This window comes from Mesoplodon bidens, assembly GCF_964165515.1.
Source record: "Mesoplodon bidens genome assembly, chromosome: 6".
Lineage (NCBI taxonomy): Eukaryota > Metazoa > Chordata > Mammalia > Artiodactyla > Ziphiidae > Mesoplodon > Mesoplodon bidens.
In genome coordinates this window covers 105,513,163-105,536,219 of record NC_138162.1, presented here as the reverse complement: position 1 = coordinate 105,536,219, position 23,057 = coordinate 105,513,163, and the positions used below count along the sequence as shown (strand labels likewise).

Below are 23,057 nucleotides of genomic sequence, written 5' to 3'. Positions count from 1 at the left end.
GTGGAGAAAAAAGAATTTTCCTGTTTTTTCTTCCTGCCTTCCTGCTTGAGCTGGGACACCTCATCTCAACTTCTACTGCCCTTGGACTGAATTACACCACCAGCTCTCCTGGCTCTCCAGATGGTGGATCTGGGGACTTCTCAGCCTTCATAATTGTGTGAGCGAATTCCTCACAACAAAATTCAATCTCTCTCTCTCTCTTACATAGGTAGGTAGATAGATAGATAGATAGATATAAATATAGATGTAGATATGTATTTATTTATCATATGTATATGATATCTATCATAAAGAGTGAGTAGATGTAAATATAGTATGTATGGTGTTTCTCTGAGGAGCTCTAATACAGGTTTTAATATAATGTATTTAATTATACATGTTTTACAGGTTGGTTTTTTAGTAATGGCTGTGTTTTACAACCAATACTAGCTGTCTCCAGCATGCCACTGGCTATAATCCTTGCAGGTCAAGCAGTTTTACTATAAGAAGCCTCTATCTGAGCATGAGGTAGGGGAGAAATAAACCTAAAGAAACCCTTTTTCCTTGGAAGATTTGGGTGGGAGTTTGTATCAGACCAGTGGACAGTTGGGGATATTGACAAGTCCTGGCTGCAGCAGGGCTACCAGCAACATCAGATGTGCAGCTTCACTGTAACACTTGTAGTTACAAACCCACCGATAATATGGAAGCAAGGAAGGGGAAGACAGCCGACACCAGCAAGCAGGGCTTTCTGGAAGGTTGCTTGTTTCAAAACCTAATCTTTAGAAGTATGTTTAAGTTCAAAACCTAATCTTTAGAAGTATGTTTAAGTTCCTGTTCTTCCAGCCCAGGCATCAGTGGAAATGTGGGCAGTTATTTTAATTGTTAAAAAGAGTTTAGAGAAACTTCAAAAAGAAGTCTAGTCTTGTGCGACTGGCCTCAAGTCATTTCATTTTGGGCATTAAAATATGATGTGACCTTTTCCATCTCCATCACGATACCCAGCTCTCGTGGCAATGCCGTCAAATGACCAGAGGGAAAATTGTCTAATTATGTGAGGCTTTAACGTCTAACACAGACCTACAGCTAAACTAGAAAATATTCATTTTTGAAAATGACCACACAGAAAATCCTCAAAAAGTTGTGATTTTATTCATTGACATTGTGGTTCATTAAGCCAATAGATGAATGAAGCATTCCTTGGTGGCTAAATTCCAGTGTAAGCAATGCAGACTTCTCCAGATTAATATTAAATGTGATGGTGAAAGGATTACACATGACAAAATTAAAAATGCTTAATAAGGGTCTTCCCTGGTGGCGCAGTGGTTGAGAGTCCGCCTGCCAATGCAGGGGACACGGGTTCGTGCCCCGGTCTAGGGAGATCCCACATGCCGCGGAGCAGCTAGGCCCGTGAGCCATGGCCACTGAGCCTGCGCGTCCGGAGCCTGTGCTCCGCAACGGGAGAGGCCACAACAGTGAGGCCCGCGTACCACAAAAAAAAAAAAAAAAAAAAGTGGGGTTAAAACACATGTCACTTGTCATTTTACAATTCTGAATTGAGCCTGCATAATTCAGCAGAGCATTTTTTTAGTATTTATTTATTTTTACTTGTTGACAGTTTGCTTTATTTATTTATTTATTTATGGCTGTGTTGGGTCCTCGTTTCTGTGTGAGGGCCTTCTTTAGTTGCGGCAAGCGGGGACCACTCTTCATCGTGGTTCGCGGGCCTCTCACTACTGCGGCCTCTCTTGTTGTGGAGCACAGGCTCCGGACGCGCAGGCTCAGTAGCTGTGGCTCACGGGCCCAGCCGCTACGCGGCATGTGGGATCCTCCCAGACCAGGGCTCGAACCCGTGTCCCCTGCATTGGCAGGCAGACTCTCAACCACTGCACCACCAGGGAAGCCCCAGCAGAACATTTTGAGGTGTTTTAGTCAAAGGCTAATTTCTTTTGTTCTCCAAAGAGCAGAGCTAAACAGCAGCTTCAGGGTCCTTAAAAATGCATTAAAGATCAGGCTTAGAAAACATGCAGCTTCTCTAAATACATTTATTGACCTGTTGGCTGGAGTGGTAAAAATATAGGAAGCATAATGACAAGTGAAAAGCAAAATATGTCTCGGGACAACAGTGAGAATATGCAAGATTCCTGGCATGTTTAGATTTCTTGATTCTTGTCCTGGCAAGTAGCATCTCAATGAAATGGATTTTTGGATTCATTCTCTGATCAAAAGAAAAAAGTTTGGAAGCCATGGTTATTATAAATTATAAAATATTATGTAATAATAATAAATATTTATAGAATTTAAAAAATGGTAACAACCCTACTGAAAGACAATATCATTAGCTTCATTTTACAGGTGAGAAAACTAATTAAATAACTTGGCTTAAAGTCCCTAGTTTGGGGAAGAACTAAGAAAAGAATTGAAGTTTCCTGAGTCCAAGTCCAATTTTCTCTCCATGATACTAAATTGCCAACCTTGCCCGGTAATGGGGCATGCCCACCTATCATTCCAAGCCCCTAAAGAGTTGAATGGGTATTTTTTGTGATGCTATGCTTCTGGTCTCTGTGACAGAGGAAGAAAATGGGCCTAATGTCTAGCATTCCCTGCAGAGTGGGTCACACCAGGGGTTCAGCTGAGTGCAGTGATGCTTGGTGAGAGAATGAATGATGCTCCTCATCTTATGACCCTTCTGATCCTTTCCTTGAGGAAGTTAAAGTCAATGGTTTTTGAGTCGATTATTCCCTTTATAATCTCTCTGCAGTTTCCGTCCCAGAAAAGATTCAGGAAATTCAGGAAAGGGTGGGGATTTGTAAGAATAACTCCTTTAATATAATTTATCCTGAACCTTTCCCTATTTATAACTTTTTGTTGTTGTTGCCATTTTTAGATTTGGAGACTGTTTTTCACTGAAAGGAATATATTCAGAACAATTAGGTTTCCTAGTCTAACTCATGTAGGAGTGTGTAAAACACAAAAATAAGTTAATTATGAATTATTGAGGCATTTTGAAAGGAATAAAATTGCTAAATCTTGTAGTGTGTTCTTAAATGTTATTTTCTGACTACCCTGCAAGTTTCAATGATCAGCACTTAAGAACAAAATTTGCTCTTCAATTGAGACCCTTTTAAATAAAATTTTCTGTCATATTACTTTGTATTAAACTTATAACTATCTAATAGAAATTTATACAAATTTTAGCACATATTTCAGCAGTCCTGATCTAGTAGATGATAAAGTAGCCACTTTTCTCATTACTATATTAGTATACACACAACTCTGAGTTATTTATGTTCATATTGATGGTTTTTTTCATTTCTGAAACTGAGTCATTTAAAAAATGTAAAATAAATTGTGTTTTAGTGTGTTGTAGAACTCAGTGTCACATCTTTCTTAAATCACATAGAAGTTTGAAAATATTTGGAAACAGAAAGAAAAAAGAGTCTTACGTGTTACGGTTTACTGTTTTTTCCACAGTCAGCTTCAGGTTTTAACATACAGGTCATGGCCTCACAGCAAGGATTGGCACATTCCTTTAAAGCACACACACAATGCGAAAGTGGGTTCAAGTATTTTTTTTTCCTGTAGACTAGGTGCACAGAATTCTGGTACAAGATGACAGTGAAATTTCACTTTCTAAACTAAATTACTCTGCTATACAAATTCCAGTGGAAATGACCAAGGAAATTTAATAATAGAAAAAATGCTGAGTAGTGAAAACTACCTCCTAAAAAGGACAAAAATAGAATTATCCAAGAATTATCCCAAATAAATTTGCCCACATGGTATTACATGTAAGTTAATTTAAAAGTTCAGAGGACAATATTTCTATACTATTCAAAACAGCTTGAAGATAGAGAAAAAAATTTTCTTAATCCTCAATTCATTTTACCACTCCTGCATAATTTCGATAATGAGATTTGGTAATGAATATACACATACATACTGTTCTCATTTATGAATACAAATGCAAAAACTTGAATAAAATATTAGTAAAACACTAGCTTATTAATATAACAGCTCTCTGTTACAAACTATGCAGGGTTTTTTTGTCACCAAAAATGCAAGAGTGACTCAACTGTACAGAATAAAGTAATATAATCCATCATATTAAAAGGCTGAGGGGAGAAAACAACTAATATTATTGTGATAGATGGCAAAAATTAGTACAAATTAGGTAGCCATTATTTACTTATTTAAGAGTATATTAGTAAACTATGAACAGAGTTATGCATCATTATAAAGAAAATCTATCTGATGAATAGCAAATATTCAGTAATGTAAACTATAAGACAAGAATTATTTATAAGCTATGTAAAGCAACTATACTCCAATAAAAATTAATTTTAAAAATTACTCATAGGCTATATTTTAATGTAAATTCTGACAAATGCTATGAGTGAAAAAATACATGAAAGTATAATAATTGGAACATAAAATCACACTTTCATTATTCATATGTGGTACAATTCTTGACCTAGGAAAAAAAGAGAGGATCAACTCTAAAAACTTTGAATGAGTCACGAAGATAGCTGTTTAAGATAACAATAAAATAACGTCAAGAACACTAATAAATTAGAACCTAAATAAAAAAGAAAACATTACACATATTAATAGCAAAAAGAAAAAAATTGAAAATACTTCAAAATAAACTTGCAAAATGTGCAAGAACATTTTATATAACTTCCCTGAAAAACTTCAAAGGCAACTTGTCTTTTAAGACAATACTTAATATTGTGAAAATGCCAGTGGCCTTCAGAGTGAATTATGAATTTAACACGTTTCAACCAGAATCTCAATTGTATTTGTGGACAAGTTGACAAAAAAAAAAATTACTGGGAGTTTTATAGAAGAATGAACACTGAATAATTGCTATGTAAACATTGCAAAAAAAAAGCCAGTGAAGAAATTTTCTATTAAAGATATTAAAGTGTGTTACATAGTTACAGTCATTAAAATAGCATTCCGGTTGTGTGATAATATCTAGACAGGTAGATAGAATTATTTTTTAAATCTAGAAAAATACCTGCATATGTACATAAAAATAATAAAATAGCATATAAGATCATGGAAAACTGGATTTTTCACTAAAGGATACTATATAAAGTATATATACACTACTTTTTAGATAAGAAAACAGTTGTTTAAAAATTCAGTTGTTCGTAAGCTCGAACTCTCTAACTCTGATTTTATTCAACTACAGAAGAAGAAAATCAACAAGATATGGAAACAGTATAGCAGTTGAATGATATACTTAAAGAATATTAGGTATTATACATCATATATAGTAGTTCCTCTCTCTCCTCTCCTCCTCCCTTCCCTCCCTCTTTTTTGTGTGTGTCTGTATGTACTGAATACACGTTATTTACCTGCTGAAATTAGAAATACCAAAGATTGTGAACAACTTCAATGATCTTCCACCCAAGAAACCACATGGGAATGTAAGGAAATAAGAATGAGATAAACATAAGTCTAACTTATTGTAAGGTATCACATCATTTGTAAAATTTCATGTCTCATTATAATTAAGAGAATATTTGCAATATTCTTTATAAATGATTAAGTTGCACCATGTAAACTTTTAATATAATTCAATAGCTTAAAATTTCTGAATAAATAAACTCAGGCATAGAGAGATTACATGCCTTCCTCATTGTCATAGAGCCTCTTAAAGTAATGGATAAGTCTTGGGCTGCAGTAGGCTTCACCAATTACTAGCTTTGTATCTTGGATCTAGTTACTTAAATTTTCTGTGTCTCACTTCTTTTCTAAATTGGGAAAATAACAAACCTATTTTGTAGATTTGTTGTGAGTAATAAGGAGATTGTGATTATAAAAGCATTTTGCAGATTGACACATAAAAATTCTCTTCAAATAGTAACTCATTTTCTCAATCTTAAAAGTAAAAGAAGATTGCTAAGAAAATAGAATGCTTTCTTTTAGAAACCTAATCTGGGATTGCTAGTAAACATTCTATCAGAGACATTCTTTAGAGTACACTGATGCCTTGAAGGGGTCAGATTTTTATGAAGATTAGCAGAAGTATAGTAATTATCTTAGACGTTCTATGTTAACCCCTTTTCTACAGGTTTGTGTGATTTTTCTTTTTTCTGCTTCTGTTTTAATTTCTCCTCGTTCACACACTGGTTTGATGAGAGAAGGCCAGCTCTTTTTCTATAGAGAGAACTTACTTCTAGACTTTTAATTGTTATTGCTCAACAAATGATCAGCTGTGACTTTATGTGATTTAGGAATTTCTGACTAATATATCTAGGAAAGATCGTAAGTGACATCTTATAGTTAATGATTTACTTCTTTACACTGAACTTCATACAGTCATGTCATAAGGGTATCCTGGCTTTGAAATGTTTTTCAAAAGATTACTAAAAGCAGTACTGAAAACAAGTGCAAGCCTACTTTTTACTAAGATGCCAAGTTTGTCTTTAAAAAGAATTTCCAAAAAAACATTTTAAAGGAAAAAAAAAGAAAAAGAAAACAGTATAATTCTTATGCAACAATAACTCTTTAGTACATTTTTTAAACCGTGGGTATTTTCATACCTCAGGAGAGCCACAATCACAGACTTCTCCTACTTCCAGAAGTTGGTTCCCGCACACTGGTTTTATCATCATATTTTTAGGAACCAGTGTTTGCAGCAAGCATCTTGGTTTTTGAGATAAAATATATTTTTTAAAATGTGAGCGACTGACTGTACTGAAATCCTTTGGGAATTTTGAACTGCAACCAGAAGAAAAATGAGAAATACCATGACACACAGTGATAAGTGAACATGATAATCTGACTTGTCTAACTATATTACGTAGTTCAATGAAAATTCCAAATTTAGTATAAATGGACCATATTATATGTGGAGCATGATAGAGCATGCATACTATGCTGGTTGGAAAATTCTTTTCCTAGACACCCAGTTGTAGAGTTGGAAGAATTTAAATTCCCGTGTGGATTCACTTCTGTCCTAAAGGGCAGCAGTGATGAGCCTCGCCATTTATTATCATTCACTCATCTCGCCGAGGGCTAAGAGGTAAGTGATAATAACAATGAATAGTGAAAGGAAATAATTGCAGAATTAGAGGTTCTATGGACATATTTATCTTTCTATTTATGAACACTTCAAAAGCAAGGTATGTTTTTTCATTTTTCTATCCCAGGTCCTTGCAAAGTGCCTGGAATTAAAAGGCAACTATTAATAACATAAAAATGAATTGATTGGTGATGGGAATTTATAAGGATGTTGTCATCATCTTAATTAGATAAATACTTTTAGAAAATATATTATTTTAAGCTAAAATTATTTTAAGTTAAAATAACATGGTCACTATACTTATAAACTCTTATCTTGGCATATTTGGAGATCTTAAATAATGAACTCTGCTAGCTAGTAAGTCCTATACATCAAGAAGCTGGAGGGTGGGGATTTCCCTGGCAGTCCAGTGGTTAAGGCTCTGTGCTTCCAATGCAGGGGGCACAGGTTTGATCCCTGGTTGGGGAACTAAGATCCCACAAGCTGTGCGGTGCGGCCAAAAAAAAAGAAGCTGGAGGGTGAATTAGCAGGAAACACAGCCGTACATAAAAAAAATGTCCATCCAACTATATAGCCTGCATCTGAAATTCTTTTAAGATTTAAGAAATATTTTTTTCTCTAGGGTGACAAGGGCTCACCTCAGATATTCATTCATCACACAACTCCCAGAGAGACACTTGGTGTTATATGGAACATCAGGCATACCGAGGACATGACCCAACTCATGTGCCACCACTCCTACAAGAGAGACACTATTCTTTCTCTTACCCTGGAAAAAAAAATAGAAATATCTATTACTTCTGATTTTATTCAGTTATTTGTTAATTTTTGCCATGTTCAGTGTTACAAAAAAATAGTTTGACAGATGAAAATTATTGAATCATTGAGCTTCTTCCCCTGTCATTGGTTATTGTAAATTGTTGCATAAACATTTGAAATGATTGCCTCCTGGTAATCTAACCATTGAGCCAGTGCTCAATCAATATTTGCTGAATTAATGATGAATTCTTGGTAAACCATGGTTAAATTATGATAACTCCATTCTTCATAAGAAGTATTAAAATACACCATAGTATGTACTCAAAGACCTCCAAAAACTATTGCTGTGATGCCTATGACATTGGTAGTGTTTGGCCATATGACACCAGCATGTACTTTGTCTGACCTTCCTGGACATAGATACTAGGGATGATTAATTTGAAGTTGCCTTGGGCCCCAGAGGATACCTGGATTCCCTTTATGTCCCAATCTTCCTGTTTTTACTCCCTAACACAAACTAAAGAATGAAACCTCTGGGATGGTCAATGTAAAGAGATATTCTGTTTCATAATCCAAGGAATCTTCAGTGTAGTGATCTAGCGGGAGGTTCATTTCTACTTTTATTTACTGACTCAGCAAATGTACATTGCGCTAACTCTGAATAAGACATTGTGCTTGTCTTCCTGGAGGTTATAGAACCTCATGGAGCTATATTTTTACAAACCTCAATAACGGCAACAGACGATGGGGAGCACAAGGAATTCGAGGCTGCCAGTCCTGTAATTCGATTTTTGAAGCCAACTCCACTGTGTGAAAGTTACAGGTACATTGTCAGAATTTGAATCTTTGGAACCATCAGCTTTTTTCAACGATGTTTGAGATTTCCTTAGTTCCCCTACCCTTTTCATATTCACGAGGCCCCAGAAAAGCTTCTGCTGTTCTATAGCATTATAATGACCACAGATGGCTATCCCACATCCAAGAGTCAATTTTAGTGTTCTGACATGGGTCTCCAATAATCTCATAGGTGAACTGCTATTAGTAGAACTTTAGGCTCTCTGATAACTGATCAGGGAGGTAGAATTGAACAGGAATCTCTGCCAAGAAACCTTTGGGATAACTATCTTCTCTGCCAAAATAGGCCTGGCCCTGTCCAGCGAGTGCTCACCTGAGTAGCTGAGCATGGTCATGGATCTTCATCTTCCCCAGGTTAGAACGATGCCAATTCAGAAAGTTGTTAAAGGTGACATCTGCGTTGGGTACCACCTTTATCTTATCACCATCAGACCAGATTTCCATACCTATCAAGACCACTTGAACATCTATAGTATTATAAATCTGTGGAAAGAACATTTTTCTTCATGAAAATGTTTGAGATTTCTTTTTTTTAAAGTTTTGATTGAAGTATAGTTGATTTACAATGTGTTAATTTCTGTTGTACAGCAAAGTGACTCAGTTATTTATATATATATATTCTTTTTCATATTCTTTTCCATTATGGTTTATCCCAGGATATTGAATATAGTTTCCTGTGCTATATAGTAGGAGAGATTTCTTTAGTATTTTACTGACCACAAGTGATGGATAAATGTATCCGAATTTTGAAAATAGAAAACCTAGAAGTTGCCTTTGCTACAGTATATGTGATTTTACCTTGATGTTGATCATTATCTGCTAAATTTCCCAAAACTGCTGGCCTTAAGCCATTGTGACTCTCCCAGCTCCTTATTTGGTGAACACATAGGGAAGCCCTAAGCTCCTGTGTGGAAATATATGTTTAGAGAACAAATATCTTACCACATTGAGTAGGTTTATCACGTCAAACACAAAGCTTCTTATCAAAGTTACATTCCTATTATACATGTTATACTGTAAAACACAAAATGCAAAGAGTAATTAAAACCACAAATTAAAGTGAGGAAGCTGATGGGGTACAGGATTTTACATTCTAAGAAAAATTACACATTTCAATGTAAATAAATGTCTATTCATTCCACGTCTATCTTATATAAGAATCTATTTCAACAAATTCTAATTCAAATGTAAGAAGTTTTTGGCAGGGGAACAATTTGGCATTCATATAAAATATCAATTCAAATTAAGTTGAATAAATCAAGTTAATTTCAATGTTTTTAAACCAATTTAATATTATTAAAATTTGGTTATAAAGCAGTATTTGAGAGTTAGAAGCACAGATTCTAGTATTTTTGACCATATGAACATAATCTGTAACGTATATATAGTTTTATGTCTACATGTATTATAGTGAGAACTTTTAAAAGATTTTAGTAACCCATTCTTTTATGTTTCTAGTTATTGTGGTTGTTTTACTGTTGCTATCTGGCATTAAGTATATTTCCAATATCTGAATATTTTGGCAGAAGATTTTAAAGGGGGGGATGAATGACAACTATTTTTGACAAAACAGGTAGAACAGACAAGACAATCAGGTGGACAGGCTTTGTATTTGCAGCTAGAATAGTTTATTGCTTGTGTCCGCTTGATAAGAAAACTTAAAAGTTGACTTAACTGGCCAAGAAGTACTTATATTTCGTACTCACAAAGGCATTATCCAGCACCAAAAAGAGATCGATGTATTTCTCAGCCTGAAGAAAGTCTTTCTTTACAAAGAGTGAAAGAACATTGTTAATATCTTCAACCTAAGAGATTAAAAATGCTTACAAAGAGATTTAAATAAGTAAATAAGGGTTGGGCTTTACTCATACGAGTCATTGCTGGGTGCACCAGTATCTCATACATCATTGCTGAAGTGAATGTTGGTCGGAAAGCTGCACTCACCTCTGGCCCTTTGAGTGACCTTGAGGTTCGAATAAGGCCCTGTTTCCCGCCAACATTTCTTACACCACAGGTGTGATTAGCTGGGTCTAGCTCCTCCTGGTTGTATACGAGGACAGCATGTTCTTCTTGGTCTGTGCTTTTCAGAGGCTTTATCATGTATCTCTGATTGTGATGTGTGAAGTATCCCCTGCGAGATACAGAGGCTCATATTTCAAGATTGTCTGCCAGAGTCACATCCACTGACCAGAGTGGAGGGATACCTCTCCCTGAATCCCAAGATCACACATAGAGTTTTCATTTGTAGGCCTTGCAGCTAACTTTTGCTAACATAAGTTATACTCAGTATTTATCAATACTAAAATAGAGCCTATTTTAATTACCTAGAGAACTCTGAACAAGATGTATTAAGATGAAGCTATCCCAAAGAATTTGGAATTTACACCATAGTTTATTTTCATACTTAGCAAATATTTCTTGGCAGGTCCCAGGCATATAATAGAAAATGCAGTAAAGGCATGTTTAGATACCAAGAACCCCAGAAGAGAGAAAGAATGATGAGCACATCAGCCAGAGGAACAGTTTGTAATTAGTATTAACTTAAAGATTTTCTCTTCTTAGAAGGAAGATTAGTTCAGAAATACAAAGTAAATCCATATGATAGAATATTAGAAAGCCAACACACCTGTTAAAAATTACATCTATGAAGGTATTTTATGATCTGGTAAAAGGCTTATGATGTCATGTGTATGTCCCAGGTTGGCAGAAGAATCATGTATATTTTATTTCATATTTCAATCATGTAAAGTATATATTTGTCTATATGCATAAAAGGCAGCAACCATGACAATATTAATAATAGTGATACTCAGAGGTAAAATTTTATGGTGGATATTTTTGTATTTGTGCTTTCTCACACTTTACAAATTTCCCCTAATTGGCAAGAATTACTTTAGTAAACAGAAATACCACACACACACACACATACCCATACACACAAACTTCTAAAAATTATGTTCAACCATGACATTTGCAGGGTAGAATCTTTAAGAAACTGAAACAGGTGGTTTTGGGAAGTGAGCGGTAGAGTGGGTGATAAACATGAAAATGGATCCAGATATCATCAAGCTCCAGAATGTAGTACTTGTTTAAAAATTGCTAACTTTAACTTTTACTAGAACTGCAGATAATGAGTGCAAGGATGATACATTATTCTTCACTTTAACCACATATATTCAACATTTTTATCAATGGAAACAATTTTACCAAGATAGTAAGAAGGTATGGTGTTTAGAAAGACTCAATTTTGTGTAACAAAATGGTGCTTGATGTTTAACATTTTTGCAAGTGGCACTCACCTCAGCCCATCACAAGTACAAATGCTGGCAACAGAATCCTTTTCATTTAGGACGTGTCCTTTATAGTAGCAGTGTTCCTAAGGTTGGAAAAAATGTGGTTTTTTTTTAACTACAAAAATAAACATATCACAGTTGTGTTGAAAGCTCTTATCTTGAATATGTAGGAAAGTTCTTCAAGTAGTGGCTGTGGCCAGACCAGTTCCCAGAAACAAAAACATTGAGAACCTCAGAGCTTTCATGAACTACTCCACGGGGAATTTGAATCTAAATGGACTCATGGCAAGAGTGGATGCTGCATTTGAGAAGTAGCCAGTTCCCCCGTGGGATCTATAGCACTCCCCAAGAGCTCTCAGGTTTAAGTGTCAACTTTTGAGAATTTAGTTCCCTTGTGCAAGCTCCACTGTGCATCACATATCAATAAAATGAGGTATTCATTTTTCCAGATTCTAGAGTCCTCAAGGGACCACACCACCACTCCTGAGCCCCTCAGACTAACTGGTCCAACTCATTATTTTAACTAGTGTGTTAGTGGCATCCCTTTACCAGCATCCAAAGCCCAGAGAATCTGTCTACAACTAGAGATTCACACATGGTTGGCGCTTCGTAGAAGCAAAGTAGTGGGTCACTTATGTAGAATGATCCAAGAAAGCTAATGAATAAACTCTTGCTCAGAATAAACTGACTTGCCTCAGGGCCTGAAAATCCATATGTGTCTTTCTTTCCTTTGTAAGAAACCTTGTCATCATAAACATTTTCTTATAGATGACTTGGAAAAGGTATCACATTAAGATATCACTGGTCATTCACACTTGAGCATGAATAAATTTATCAGATATTTTCCCCAGAGGTCAATGTTAGCAACAATCCAGACATCCATGAAATGAGAGTCTTGACTTGAGAAGGGAATGGAGAGTCATTCTGTGGCATAAGTCTTGTCTGTTTTTTTATAGAAACATAGATGTTTGGGGCACCATGGAGGGTGGCTCTGAGAAACTCGCTTAGCTTGGTAATACTCTATGAATGAGTCTTTTTATATTCTCTTCCTGTTTTTCCCTTGGCCTTGATTCTCTATGTCTGATATCTATACCTTGGCATTATTCATATGATGGTAGTTTAACCAGATAAAAAATTATATTAATTAAACAATTGATATACCTTTGCTGATCTCAGGATAAATGCATATATCATTAGAAAACAGTAAACAGCGACATGACCCTTCAAGTACCTAGGGGACAATATTTCTAACCTATTGATAAGATGGTTTAGGGGAAAGCAGACTTTTGGTTGCTTCTAAAAATGCAACACTTGGAAGCCTCCTACTACTCCTATCTTTTAAAAAAGATACAATTTTTTTCATCTGTTATCTCATTGGTCTTAGATGATCACCCTGTTTTCAAGTCCTTTAATTTTTTTTAAGTTGCCCTTGAACCTATGAATCTTATGATGTAAGCAGCAGATCCAAGCAAGAGTCCCAGAAAGCATTCGGAACCTACCATGTTCTGAGGGCTTGTTGTGATTTTCTCTCCTCTGGGTGAGTAATATGTTTCAAGGTAGTCTGGCCCCAGGAGATGCCTGTAGAGAGCAGAAAGCTGCATGATACTCTCATGGTGGTAATAAAGGCTAATATTCCTGTAAGATCATCAGTACTAAAGGAATGATAATGTCTACAGTGAGAAAGAGCTGGCATTCTGACCACTGGTCCTTTTCCAACATCAGAAGTCTGCTCCTGAAGCAAATCAAAGCATTAGTTAGACCTCTTAGATCTGAGGAAATAAATACCCTGAAATACTTTTCTGATAGAAAAATCACATAGGAATTTTTCTACCTTCAAATGGATTATTTTGGGATTCTTTGAACCAAGGATATAGCCTCCAAAGGATCTCTGTAGGGTGTTGGGTCGTAAATACACATGAAGGACCACTGCATTCAGGGAGAAGTTTACTGACTATTATAGAACTTGGTGGAGCCCCATACCCTGGGATCTATCTCAAACTTGTGTGCCCTGAATGAGCATTAGATATATGTTATTATAAAAGTAATGGAGGAGAGGACCTTCAAGATGACAGAGGAGTAAGGCGGGGAGATCACCTTCCTCCCCAAAAGTACATCAAAAATACATCTACATGTGGAACAACTCCTACAGAACACCTACTGAACGCTGGCAGAAGACCTCAGACTTCCCAAAAGGCAAGAAACTCCCCACGTACCTGGGTAGGGCAAAAGAAAAAAAAACTGAGACAGAAGAATAGGGACAGGACCTGCACTTCTGGAAGGGAGCTGTGAAGGAGGAAAAATTTCCACACACTAGGAAGTCCCTTTGCAGGCAGAGACTGTGTGTGGCAGAGGGGGGAAGCTTCAGAGCCACGGAGGAGAGCACAGCAACGGGTGCAGAGGGCAAGGTGGAGAGATTCCCGCACAGAGGATCAGCGCCGACCAGCATTCACCAGCCTGAGAGGCTTCTCTGCTCACCTGCCAGAGTGGGTGAGGGCTGGGAGCTGAGGCTCTGGCTTCGGAGTTCAGACCCAAGGGAGAGGACTGGGGTTGGCTGCATGAACACAGCCTGAAGGGGGCTAGTGTGCCACAGCTGTCTGGGAAAAAGTCTGGAGCTGCCTAAGAGTCAAGAGGCCACTGTTTTGGGGTGCACGAGGAGAGGAGATTCAGAACACCACCTAAATAACCTTCAGAGATGGGCGCAAGCCACAGCTATCAGTGCAGACCCCAGAGATGGGCATGAGATGCTAAGGCTGCTGCTGCTGCCACCAAGAAGCCTGTGTGTGAGAGCACAGGTCACTATCCACACCTCCCCTCTTGGGAGCCTGTGCAACCCGCCACTGCCCGGGTCCGGTGATCCAGAGACAGTTGCCCCGGGAGAACATATGGCGCACCTCAGGCTGGTGCAACGTCACACCGGCCTCTGCCACTGCAGGCTCACCCTGCATTCCATACCTCTCCCACCCCCTGGCCTAAGTGAGCCAGAGCCCCCAAATCAGCCGTTCTTTAATGCCCTCCTGTCTGGATGAAGAAGAGTTACCAGAGGGTGACCTACATGCAGAGGTGGGAACAAATCCAAAGCTGAACCCCAGGAACTGTGCGAACAAAGAAGAGAAAGGGAAATTTCTCTGTGCAGCCTCAGGGGCAGCGTATTAAATCTCTGCAGTCAACTTGATGTACCCTGCATCTGTGGAATACCTGAATACAAAACTAATCATTCCAAAATTGAGGTGGTGGTCTTTAAGAGCAAGTGTAGACTTGGGGTTTGCTGTATGTGACTGACTAGTTTCTGATTTTTATGTTTATCTTAGTATAGTTTGTAGTGCTTCTTATCATTGGTGGATTTGTTTATTGGTTTGGTTGCTCTCGTCTTTTTCTTTTTTAATTAAAAAATTTTAATTTAATATCTTTTTATTTTTTATTTTAATAACTTTATTTTATGTATTCTTTTCTTTCTTTCTTTCTTTTCTCCCCTTTCTTCTGAGCCATGTGGCTGAGAGGGTCTTGGTGCTCCAGCCGGGTCTCAGACCTGAGCTGGGAGACACGAGTTCAAGACATTGGACCACCAGTCCAATTGGCCCCTCATAGATACTGTATCAATCGGTGAGAGCTCCCCCAGAGATCTCCGTCTCAACACTAAGACCCGGCTCCACTCAACGACCAGCAAGCTACAGCACTGGACACCCCATGCCAAACAACTGGCAAGACAGGAACACAACATCACCCATTAGCAGAGAGGCTGCCTAAAATAATAATAAATTCACAGACACCCCAAAACACACCACTAGATGTGGTCCTGCCCACCAGAAAGACAAGATCCAGCCTTATCCACCAGAGCACAGGCACCAGTCCCCTCCACGAGGAGCCTACACAAGCCACTGAAACAACCTTACCCACTGGGGGCAGACACCAAAAACAATGGGAACTACGAACATGCAGACTGTGAAAAGGAGACCCCAAACACAGTAAGTTAAGAAAAATGAGAAGACAGAGAAATACACAGCAGATGAAGGAGCAAAGTAAAAACCCACCACACCAAATGAAGAGAAAATAGGCAGTCTACCTGAAAAAGAATTCAGAGTAATGATAGTAAAGATGATCCAAAATATTGGAAATAGAATGGAGAAATACAAGAAACGTTTAACAAGGACCTAGAAGAACTAAAGAGCAAAGAAACAACGATGAACAACAGAATAAATGGAATTAAAAATTCTCTAGAAGGAATCAATAGCAGAATAACTAAGGCAGAAGAACGAATAAGTGAGCTGGAAGTAAAATAGTGGAAATAACTGCCACAGAGCAGAATAAAGAAAAAAGAATGAAAAAAATTGAGGACAGTCTCAGAGACCTCTGGGGCAACATTAAACACAACATTCAAATTATAGGGGTCCCAGAAGAAAAAGAAAGAGACTGAGAAAATATTTGAAGAGATTATAGTTGAAACTTTCCCTAATATGGGAAAGGAAATAGTTAATCAGGAAGTGCAGAGGCCCATACAGGATAAATGCAAGGAGAAACACGCCAAGACACATATTAATCAAACTATCAAAAATTAAATACAAAGAAAAAATGTTAAAAGCAGCAAGGGAGAAGCAACAAATAACATAGGCGGGAATACCCATAAGGTTAACAGCTGATCTTTCAACAGAAACTCTGCAAGCCAGAAGGGAATGGCAGGAGATATTTGAAGTGATGAAAGGGAAAAGCCTATAACCAAGATTACTCTATCCAGAAAGGATCTCATTCAGAGTCGATGGAGAAATTAAAATCTTTACAGGCAAGCAAAAACTAAGAGAAGTCAGTACCACCAAACCAGCTTCACAACAAATGCTAAAGGAATTATCTAGGCAGGAAACACAAGAGAATGAAAAGACCTACAAAAACAAACCCAAAACAATTAAGAAAATGGTAAAAGGAATGTACATATCTATAATTACCTTAAATGTAAATGGATTAAATGCTCCAACCAAAAGACATCAACTGGCTGAATGGATACAAAAACAAGACCCGTATATATGCTGTCTACAAGAGACCCACTTCAGACCTAGGGACACATACTGACTGAAAGTGAGGGGATGGAAAAAGATATTCCATGTAAATGGAAATCAAAAGAAAGCTCGAGTATCAATTCTCATATCAGACAAAATAGACTTTAAAATAAAGACTATTACAAGAGGCAAAGAAGGACACTACATAACGATCAAGGGATCAATCCAAGAAAGAAGACATAACAATTGTACATATTTTTGCACCCAGCATAGGAGCACCTCAATACATAAGGAAAATACTGACAGCCATAAAAGGGGAAATCGACAGTAACACAATCATAGTAGGGGACTTTAACACCCCACTTTCACCAAGGGACAGATCACCCAAAATGAAAATAAATAAGGAAACACAAGCATTAAATGATACATTAAACAAGATGGACTTAATTGATATTTATAGGACATTCCATCCAAAAACAACAGAATACACATTCTTCTCAAGTGCTCATGGAACGTTCTCCAGGCTAGATCATATCTTGGGTCACAAATCAAGCCTTGGTAAATTTAAGAAAATTGAAGTCGTATCAAGTATGTTTTCCAACCACAATGCTACGAGACTAGATACCAATTACAGGAAAACAACTGTAAAAAGTACAAACACATGGAGGCTGAGCAATGCACTACTAAATATCCAACAGATCACTGAAGAAATCAAAAGGAAATCAAAAAACACCTAGAAACAAATGACAATGAAGGGCTTCCCTGGTGGCGCAGTGGTTGAGAGTCCACCTGCCGATGCAGGGGACGCGGGTTCATGCCCCGGTTCCAGGAAGATCCCACATGCCATGGAGCGGCTGGGCCCGTGAGCCGTGGCCACTGAGCCTGCATGTCCAGAGCCTGTGCTCTGCAACGGGAGAGGCCACAACAGTGAGAGGCCACCGTACCGCAAAAAAAAAAAAAAAAAAAAAAAATGACAATGAAGACACGACCACCCAAAATCTATGGGATGCAGCAAAAGCAGTTCTAAGAGGTAAATTTATAGCAATACAATCCTACTTCAAGAAATAAGAAGAATCTCAAACAACCTAACGTTACACCTAAAGCAATTAGAGAAAGAAGAACAAAAACCCCCAACGTTAGCAGAAGGAAAGAAATCATAAAGATCAGATGAGAAATAAATGAAAAAGAAAGAAGGAAACAACAGCAAAGTTCAATAAAATTAAAAGCTGGTTCTTTGAGAAGATAAAACTGATAAACCACTAGCAAGACTCCTCAAGAAAAAAAGGGAGAAGAGTCAAATCAACTGAATTAGAAATGAAAAAGGAGAAGTAACAACTGACCCTGCAGAAATACAAAGAATCATGAAGGATTACTATAAACAACTGTATGCCAGTAAAATGGACAACCTGGAAGAAATGGACAAATTCTTAGAAAAGCACAACCTTCCGAGACTGAGCCAGGAAGAAATAGAAAATGTAAACACCAATCACAAGCATAGAAATTGAGACTGTGATTAAAAATCTTCCAACAAACAACAGCCCAGGACCAGATGGCTTCACAGGTGAATTCTATCAAACATTTGGAGAAGAGCTTACTCCTATCCTTCTCAAACTCTTCCAAAAAATTGCAGAGGAACTAACACTCCCAAACTCATTCTATGAGGCCACCATCACCCTGATACCCAAACCAAAGACGTCACAAAAAAAGAAAACTAGAGGGCAATATCACTGATGAACATAGATGCAAAAATCCTCAAGAAAATATTAGCAAACACAATCCAACAGCACATTAAAAGGATCATACACCATGATCAAGTGCGGTTTATCCCAGGAATGCAAGGATTCAATATACGCAAATCAATCTATGTGATACACCATATTAAAAAATGGAAGGAAAAAAACCATATGATATTCTTAATAGATGTAGAAACAGCTTTCGACAAAATTCAACACCTATTTATGATGAGAACCCTCCAGAAAGTAGGCATAGAGGGAACTTACCTCAACAAAGTAAAGGCCATATATGACAAACCCACAGCCAACATCATTCTCAATGGTGAAAAACTGAAAGCATTTCCACTAAGATCAGGAACAAGATAAGGTTGCCCACTCCCACCGCTATTATTCAACATAGTTTTGGAAGTTTTAGCCACAGCAATCAGAGAAGAAAAATAAATAGAAGGAATCCAAAACGGAAAAGAAGTAAAACTGTCACTGTTTGCAGATGACATGATACTATACAATGAGAATCCTAAAGATGCCACCAGAAAACTACTAGAACTAATCAATGAATTTGGTAAAGTTGCAGGATCCAAAATTAATGCACAGAAATCTCTTGCATTACTATACACTAATGACGAAAATCTGAAAGAGAAATTAAGGAAACACTCCCATTTACCATTGCAACAAAAAAGAATAAAATACCTAGGAATAAAACTATCTAAGGAGACAAAAGACCTGTATGCAGAAAACTATAAGACACTGATAAAACATATTAAAGATGTTACAAACAGATGGAGAGATATACCATGTTCTTGGACTGGAAGAATCAACATTGTGAAAATGACTATACTACACAAAGCAATCTACAGATTCAGTGCAATCCCTATCAAATTACCAATGACGTTTTTCACATAACTAGACAAAAAAAATTCACAATTAGTGTTGAAACACAAAAGTCCCTGAGTAGCCAAAGCAATCTAAAGAAAGAAAAATGGAGCTGGAGGAATCAGGCTCCCTAACTTCAGACTATACTACAAAGCTACAATAATCAAGACAGTATGGGACTGGCACAAAAACAGAAAGATAGATCAATGGAACAGGATAGAAAACCCAGAGGTAAACCCATGCACATATGGTCACCTTATCTTTGGTAAAGGAGGCAAGAATATACAATGGAGAAAAGACAGCCCCTTCAATAAGTGGTGCTGGGAAAACTGGACAGCTACATGTAAAAGAATGAAATTAGAACACTCCCTAACACCATACACAAAAATAAACTTAAATTGGGTTAAAGACCTAAATGTAAGGCCAGACACCATCAAACTCTTAGAGGAAAACATAGGCAGAACACTCTATGACATAAATCACAGCAAGATCCTTTTGACCCACCTCCTAGAGAAATGGAAAGAAAAACAAAAATAAACAAATGAGACCTAATGAAACTTAAAAGCTTTTGCAAAGCAAGGGAAGCCATAAACAAGATGAAAAGACAACCCTCAGAATGGGAGAAAATATTTAGAAAGCAAGCAACTGACAAAGGGTTAATCTCCAAAATATACAAGCAGCTCATGCAGCTCACTATCAAAAAAACAGACAACCCAATCCAAAAATGGGCAGAAGACCTAAATAGACATTTGTCCAATGAAGATATACAGATTTCCAACAACATGTGAAAGGATGCTCAACATCACTAATGATTAGAGAAATGCAAATCAAAACTACAATGAGGTGTCACCTCACACCAGTCAGAATGGCCATCATCAAAAAATCTACAAACAATAAATGCTGGAGAGAGTGTGGAGAAAAGGGAACTCTCTTGCACTGTTGGTGGGAATGTGAATTGGTACAGCCACTATGGAGAACAGTATGGAGGTTCCTTAAAAAACTAAAAATAGAGCTACCATACGACCCCGCAATCCCACTACTGGGCATACACCCTAGAAAACCGTAATTCAAAAAGTGTCATGTACCCCAATGTTCATTGCCGCTCTATTTACAGTAGCCAGGACACGGAAGCAATCTAAGTGTCCATCGACAGATGAATGGATAAAGAAGATGTGGCACATACATATAATGGAATATTACTCAGCCATAAAAAGAAATGAAATTGAGTTATTTGTAGTGAGGTGGATGGACATGGAGTTTGTCATACAGGGTGAAGTAAGTCAGAAAGAGAAAAATACCATATGCTAACACATATGTATGGAATCTAAAAATAAATAAATAAATAATGGTTCTGAAGATCCTAGGGGCAGGACAGGAATAAAGATGCAGACGTAGAGAATGGAGTTGAGGACACGGGGAGGGGGAAGGGAAAGCTGGGATGAAGTGAGAGAGTGGCATGGACATATATACTCTACCAAATGTAGAATAGATAGCTCGTGGGAAGCAGCCGCCTAGCACAGGGAGATCAGCTTGGTGCTTTTGACCACCTAAGATGGGTGGGATAGGGAAGTTGGGAGGCAGACACAAGAGGGAGGGGATATAGGGATATATGTATACATATAACTGATTCACTTTGTTATACAGCTGTAACTATCACACCATTGTAAAGCAATTATACTCCGATAAAGATGTTTAAAAAAAATAAAAATGCTTTACAGAACAACAACAACAAAAAGTAATGGAAAGTCACATCAAAGGTTTCAGTTTATCTGGGTGCAAATTATTCTCAGTAAATTCCAAAAGCAGCAGGGAATCAAGTCATTCGTGCAGCTCTCTTTTACTTTTTGCATATAATTTCCTAGGGAAACATCAAACTTCTTAGATAATATTAACACCAACTATTAGCATCTAATGCTCAATATGCTTCATGTCTTCTATTTCAAATTACAGTATATAGAGTCTCAAGAAGATTTATTTTTCCACATTCTCTTAGGTATAATCCAGTGATTAGACTTGCAGGAAATACAACTTACTCGGCTTTTTGTAGGCAAAGAATGACTTCTTCTCCATTTAATATCATCTGATACTGAAGTTCAGGTTCATATCTTTCCTAAAAATATTTAATAATATAATGATAATTTATATTTATGAGTCTATCTAAAATAATTATAATGATATAGGTAGCTGTATAGAATAATAATTACAAATGTAATAGAAAGTTAATATCTATAATACATTTTTAAAATCTTGTTAATTAATGAGATAATATGATTTCTCTATTATAGACAAAAGGCAATTCAATGGGGCCAGGGGGTGAGGGTAGGGAGAAGACATGGGTTTGGTGGGCTTCACAAGTAATATCTCCTCCTAGAAATACTGCCGTCTGTCCTCCTTTTTTTTTGTTCCCCCCACAGACTTGGAGAAACACCCAAACTGTTTTATTTTTTCTGATCCAGTGTGGGAGTTAACTCCCTTCCTGCTGCTTAATTGTAAAAGCATTTAGAGAAATCCTATGTCCTCTCCTGGGCAAAGGGGAACATTCGTGTAAATGGGCTTCAAGACTGAACTACTAGATGTTGACTGTGACATCACTTCTACTAGTAAAAAGGTCCTTTACTGTCTCTAGATGACAGCAAAATCCCACAGTCATCCCACTGCTTACCTCTTTGCCATGTTTCTCTGTCTGGTTGTTCTGTATCTCTCCTTTGTGTAAAATGTGTAGTATTTTAGGACGAACCACTTCATAGGGCTGTAGTTCAGAAGTCCACTTTATGGCTATTGCTAGAGAAAGAGAGGTAATACTGACAAGATATTTAAAGGTTTTTGTTGGTTGGTTTCTTGAAACTGAGTGGAAGACAATTTCCATTGAGAAGGGAAATATTGAGAAGAACAAGTTACTCCTCCAGTTCAGCTTTGATAACAAAGAATTTTTCTTTAGTTTTCTCTCCCTATTCTGGAAAGATGTGACAATGATGAAACAATTCTTTGGAACTGTCAATATATTAGTACTTACCTTGAGCTTGAACGATGAGCCAGAGGGTGGAAAGCAGGACCGAAGACATGCTGGCTACTGTAGGGAGCTGAGATGTCCACACACCATGAAGATTTGGTCCCCCCAGCTATCCAGTTTGATCTTCCCCTACTTCTCTTTACAAATTGAAAAGAAAAAAAAAAAAGCTAAAAACCTCAAACCTTCTTTGGGAGATTGAGGAATGTTTCCTAATGACACAGGGAAGTTGCTAAGAGATTGCAGTGTCAAGATCGTGAGAATGTTCCTCATTTATGAGAGGTGTTTATGTCTGTGGTTACAGCTTAAGGAGTCACATCTGGACAGCTGCTTGGCCCCGGTGCTCCTATAGTAGCGGGAAAGTACCAACTGAGACTGAGATGTGTGTGCATATATTTGCATATTCATTAAGTTCAGCCATCGCTCATGCCGTTCGGTAATGTTGTAGAAATTGATCCATACAGTTAGAAAATACTTCAGTAGTCTGTACATATTTTGAAAAATTGGCACAGAGAAAATAATCTGTAAAACAAG

General features: G+C 37.3%; 1 protein-coding gene across 6 annotated transcripts; it reads right to left on the bottom strand.

The window, feature by feature from the left end:
• Nucleotides 1–2,057: 2,057 nt before the first annotated feature.
• Nucleotides 2,058–22,856, bottom strand: ADAMDEC1 (ADAM like decysin 1). 6 transcript variants are annotated; one of them, XM_081236858.1, is made up of 14 exons: nt 22,530–22,856; nt 22,179–22,297; nt 21,550–21,626; nt 13,425–13,503; nt 11,932–12,008; nt 10,577–10,763; nt 10,339–10,398; nt 9,575–9,646; nt 8,946–9,115; nt 8,502–8,583; nt 7,657–7,787; nt 6,537–6,714; nt 3,426–3,509; nt 2,058–2,197 (listed from the first exon to the last, which is right to left on the bottom strand). In XM_081236858.1, exons 1-13 carry the CDS (start codon nt 22,576–22,578, stop codon nt 3,429–3,431), a joined length of 1,362 nt encoding a protein of 453 aa, XP_081092984.1. In that variant the 5' UTR covers nt 22,579–22,856; the 3' UTR covers nt 2,058–2,197; nt 3,426–3,428. The 6 variants fall into 6 exon arrangements, 5 of the variants coding, with proteins under 5 accessions (XP_081092984.1, XP_081092986.1, XP_081092988.1 ...); XR_014016063.1 differs by lacking the exon at nt 6,537–6,714; XM_081236860.1 differs by lacking the exon at nt 22,179–22,297.
• Nucleotides 22,857–23,057: the final 201 nt, after the last annotated feature.

What these genes read in the sequence shown, in the direction of transcription:
- ADAMDEC1 (XM_081236858.1), bottom strand. Translation starts at nt 22,578, where the DNA reads ATGTCTTCGGTCCTGCTTTCCACCCTCTGGCTCATCGTTCAAGCTCAA. An exon ending in GGTCACTCAAAGGGCCAGAG is followed by an intron (nt 10,399 to 10,576) that starts GTGAGTGCAGCT and finishes CTCTTTGTAAAG; the next exon opens with AAAGACTTTCTTCAGGCTGA. An exon ending in GACCATGCTCAGCTACTCAG is followed by an intron (nt 8,584 to 8,945) that starts GTGAGCACTCGC and finishes ACTTTCACACAG; the next exon opens with TGGAGTTGGCTTCAAAAATC.